A 5,229-nucleotide genomic window follows, 5' to 3' on the forward strand; every position below is an offset into this window, starting at 1 on the left:
AACACTACCTAATGACAGAAAATATGCAAATACTGGTAAAAAACAAGATGAATGCCTCTCCTCCTCAAATGATCTATGCAAAACAAAGGAGCTTGTCTTTAAAGGGAAATCAGAATGTACTGCTATGGCACATTAATGCTAGTGTTTTAATTTTGCTGCTATATCATTTCATTCATATGTTCTAGTAATCTAAGGTCTCTAAGAACTACTGTAATACTGATAATGAAAATAATAATAATGATAATAATAATAATAAATCTACCAAAGAGCACAGTGTGTTTGCTTGTACATGACCTATCTTGGCTGAAGACCTAGTCCCTTGAAATTTTTAGTAAAAGGGAGCCGAGTCAGAGCTGGGTTTTGCCCTTTGGCCAACATCTGGGACCGTTTTGAAAGCTCATCGATCTGCAGTGTATTCAGTCCCATTTATTTCTATTTTCAGTGTTGTCTGGTAATTCCCCTGGTAATTCAGGAGTCTTCATTATTTTTTTCATAATTTTTCCATATTTTTTCCAGCTGACTTCTGAAATAATCATGGAGCATTATGGATTTAATGGCACCCCTAGGGTGCCTTGGGAGAAGCAGGAATGACAGGGACAAGGCACGCAGGGATGACGCAGCAGCCATGGGTTCTGAGCATCTCTGCCCGGGCTTTGGGAAAGAGTTGCAAGCTGGACTATTAAATGCTGCCTTGAGGCTGGCAAGAGGAATCAGTTTCAGTCTGAAAGTATATAACGACCACAAAGCAACATGCTCACCTAAAAAAAAGCAGGTATTTATGCTGCAACTTTTTTTTTTCCTGAAAAGGGAGATACAACGATTCTTCCCCTTGCCTGAGCTAGAGTCCCTGTCACAAACAGCCTTATTTTAACTTTGTCTCCTGGTATTTAATGGATTGCAACAAGCAGGGGCCTTTCTTCCTCCTGCGGCATCCTCCAAAGCTGCCAGGCAAGTGACCTTGAAATACATTGACAAGGAGCGTGGCCAGTTATATAATCAAATTCTGGCAACTCTGGAATGAAATAGAAGGAAATATATAGGCTTTGCTATACATTACCTGAACTGTAATTCTACAAAAATGAAGTAAGAAGAAACTTTTTGCTTGGGAGCCTCTTTTGTTCAGTTTTGTTGTGATCTTTGTCTCATATGTTTATTTCTCTGGCTCTTGGTTTCTGGCAAGATTTCGCCAATGTGAATGAAATGCAATGTGCCAGATAAATTATGAAAGGGATGCTGGTTATCGGAGAAATTTGAGGCGAACCCTTTGGAGGCAAAAACAGTGAAAATGCAGGCAAAGAGATAGAGAGAGCAGAACAGGCTATTTCTGTAGAAAGAGATGCAGGGAGAGAAGAGAAAAACAAGAAACGAGTACCTGAGAACAACACCAGATAGTAATTCTACATGATCTCCTTGGGGCAGAAATAAAGAAGTTTTAAAGTTATTTTGAAAGGAAAAGCTTAGCAATAACAAAACAGAGATTTTAGAGAGAACATAAACATTTTTGTAAATCCTGTTGGGTCAGTTCCAGCAAGCTTGCAAGTTTACTAGGAAACAAATGTCTGTGCAACATATTAGCAGAGGAGATGCTGAGGAAGAGGTTTCTTTTGCTTTCAAAAATGTAGTCATTACTGAGCCTGTCTGCGCTTGTCACACTCGGCATGTAGCTCCTGGCTATGGATGGTGTGAAACAACATGCTTGAGCTAGCGAAAAAGGCAAAATGGTTTAATCTGTTTCAACTTGCATTTTCCCTAAGTGTTGCAACAGCCACTTTGGGTATGCCCTGGGGGTGCCAAGGAGGATTTCTGTGAACTTGCTGGTACTGAAGAACGGTTGTGTTCCTAAAATCTGAGAGTCAAGGAGAGGCTAAATCAAATAATGAGATATATTCCCACGTTCCCTATTCCCTTTACGATGTGTATTTACATATATAAATAGCATACATAACATGAACTTATATGGAAATAGTCGGGGGAGCACTTCAGGTAGCCAGACAAGTGACTGGTTCAAATTTCTCCAGATGTGGCCGCCAAGATGCAGGGTTTGATGACAAGAAAAGTGAAAAAAAAAGGCCAAGAAAAGTGAAAAAAAAGGCCTATATATACAACTAGATATTTTTTATGTTTAGGTCTATGAGAATAAATAGTCCAAACATAATATCATTTATAAAATAATGGCTAATGCCATCAGCACTTATTATTATGAGAAAAAAAAACTATTTTCAAAAATAATCAGAATTACAAATCTTTAAATTATAAAAATTATTTATGAAATTATCATTCTGAAAAGAGCAAGGCTAACAGTTTCTCATTATGAAAGCATCAATATGGGTTATTTATCTTTAGCATTAGCATTGTCAAGATAGCAGAGAATGAGTACAATAAATATATATAAATATGCCTTAATTTCTTTTTGGCATAAAAACAAACCTAAACAGTGAATGAAAAATAAAAAGGACCACAAATAAATTCTCCTATAAATATGTATAAAATGAGCCAAGATAAACAAAGGTCATGAAGAACAAAGACTCTTAATAATGAAAAAATACTTTTAAGAACTAATGTTGTCTTTATGAGATTATTTAAATTCTGTATTACTAATATGTCCCATTACAAATTTTATAAATGACTGCGCAGTAAAATATTAGAAAAATATACATCATAAATTGATACATGGTTTATAGCAAGGTGAAGATTAAATTCTAAAAGGAGAACATGGCTATGAATAAAAGTGCAGTAGGATCAGCTATGCAAATGAACACACTATGTAGTGCTGAGGAGCTGTAAGACAGGAGTGACAGAAGAGAGCTCCAGCCAAATGAATGCTAATGGATTTACTGTTAGTCCGCAATCTCAATGATGACCCGCACACTCAACCTGGTGGGTTGAAAAGCAAGCTTTTATTAGCCAGACAGCAGCGGACCTCTTACAGTTTGCCTGAAATCCTCCCCATCTTGGGAAAAGTTCGTGTTTTTATAGACAGCTGCAACTCCTGCATACGTTATTTGCAGTTACCAGTTCTTCACAGCTGATATCTTATATCATGGTTGCAGCAAGAGCAGGGTGACTCAACATAAGTAGCAAGCTATGTTCACAGAAGCAAATAGTGAAATTAGGTACCTAGTCACCTCAACCTTATTAACCTCTTATATGGCCCCTCTTTGCACAGGGTCCTACATTTGCCCACTGGCTGTTGTCCCCTGTCGGAGAGAGGGAGACTGCAGACACCCGTTGGTCATCAACAGAACTCGTTTATTAGTCGTTTTAGCTTGCTTCTTATACATTTTGGTTGTTTACTCGACCGGTATTTTGGTTGTTTATTCGAAAGATAACTTCTGTCTGGCCAGCCCAGATTACGGTAGATAAGCAAGCAGCTTCTTCATTCTTCCGGTACCAAACCGGTTCCTGTTTGCCTTTGTTTTGTGCAGCTGCATCAACTTCTTTATCTCAAGGAAACTCTGTCCTTTGTCTTACTTAAGCCCTCCGTATCAGCTCTGCCTGGCTATGTCCTTTTTCCATTAACCAGGTTTGAACAATGCTCTCTACACTTCCCCTGTTTTCTTTATGAGCTAAGAGGCTCATACGGCCTTCGACGGCTCGCATTAGCATCTGCTGCAGACAGCGAAACATACAAGGCATAATAAGCAAAAGTAACACTATCATAAGAACCATAGTAACCAGACCTCTTAGTGCTGAAGTGACCCAAGGACCTAGACCAAAACCTTTAAGCCAATCCTCAAAACCAAAACCAGAGGACACTTGTAGTTGATTAGTGAGATCTCTTAGGTTTTGGAGGCTACGGTGAATCGATTCAGAATGGTCGGAGAGATTCATGCAGCACATCCCCTTAAAGTCCTCACACCCATGCCCGTGGGCCAAGAGCAGAAAATCAATGGCAGCACGATTTTGCAAAGTAGCATGTCGGACAGAGTCCACATCCATTAAGAGATCAGAAATTGCTCGGGATGTGTCGTTTGTTTGTTTCGCAAGCCAACATCCCATCTTTCTGAGAGTAGTGAGGGCCTGTGCTGCTGCGACCCCGGGCGCCAGGATGGATGCTGCAATTACCTCTCCCTTGGACCAGAACTTTGCCTCAGAATCACATTCCTTTTGAAATTGGTGAGAGTAAATCCCTCTTTTAACTCTTCCAAATTTACGATGCAGGTCGAGGATCATGGAAGTATTGGGGGTGAGGAGCGTTAATCGCCCTAGGGTGCAGGGACCCCCTATCATCCTGGAAGGTATGCCCTGCCAGGCCCTATCACCGCAAATCAGAAAGATTCCCGATGGCAATTGCAGTGGGGCATTATTTGATTTTGATATATTGCTAGAGGTGTAATTACACCATAAGGTTTCGTTCCCCCAGGATGCAGAAACATTCACGGGTAATATTTGGTTCATGCCGGTCCCTCGTAACACACTAGTCCAATTGAACTTAACGCAGACGTCTGCATGCAAGGAGCCTAAGATTTCCAACTCTTGGGGTTCTAGGGGAGCCCGGGGCAGGTGCGGGATCCAAGTATCCCAATCATCCATCACCTTCTTCCCTTCGCTACTCGCATTTAAGGAGCCAACCTCCCTCGGGATTGGCCATTGTTCTAAAGGGACTCCCACTAAACACGTTGAGAAAGGGTTACCGGGTGTGGACATGCTTAGGCATATTGAATCCTGCCCAGTCCGATTAGCCAATGTTACCCATACATTTGCTTTAGGCTGGGGGCGTACATAAATTGCGAAATTACTACAACAACAATAGTAAAGTATTAGTAGCAGAAGCATTGTTAGTCGTCGTCTTGTCTTCCTCCTTCTTCACTGTCGACCGCTTCTTCCTCAGACGGGGTGCTCGTTTTTTCCAAGTGTCGATTCAGAGCGGGCTTGGTCCACCGGGCTGGTACCCAGACGGTTCCTGTTGGTGTGGAAACGCAGAGGTAACCCCTTCCCCAATAAAGCACCTTAGCGGCTTCCTGCCAAATGCCTGTACGTGGGTCCCTGTACCTGACCCATACTGCCTGATCTTTCTCTTTGTCTTCCTGGGGGGGCCGGTGCAAAACAGCGGCAGGGGCCCCACCTTCACCAAACACACACAGATGGTTGACCACATACATTGCCTTGCTGAGTCGGGTTTGGGGGTCTAATTCCTCATCTTGCTTGAGAAGGTACCGTTTTAAGGTTTGATTTGCTCTTTCTACTATAGCTTGGCCTGTTGGGGAGTGGGGGATTCCAGTGGCATGT

The 5,229-nt window shown here is 41.6% G+C and overlaps 1 protein-coding gene across 1 annotated transcript; it reads right to left on the bottom strand.

Moving 5' to 3' along the window:
- Positions 1–3,559: 3,559 nt before the first annotated feature.
- On the bottom strand, positions 3,560–4,647 carry LOC148593579 (uncharacterized). The gene is made up of 2 exons (XM_088530389.1): positions 3,720–4,647; positions 3,560–3,609 (listed from the first exon to the last, which is right to left on the bottom strand). Exons 1-2 carry the CDS (start codon positions 4,645–4,647, stop codon positions 3,560–3,562), a joined length of 978 nt encoding a protein of 325 aa, XP_088386515.1.
- Positions 4,648–5,229: the final 582 nt, after the last annotated feature.

This window comes from Tinamus guttatus, unplaced genomic scaffold (assembly GCF_059628265.1).
Source record: "Tinamus guttatus ecotype Peru unplaced genomic scaffold, ASM5962826v1 Tinamus_guttatus_pri_ptg000370l, whole genome shotgun sequence".
Classification (NCBI taxonomy): Eukaryota; Metazoa; Chordata; class Aves; order Tinamiformes; family Tinamidae; genus Tinamus; species Tinamus guttatus.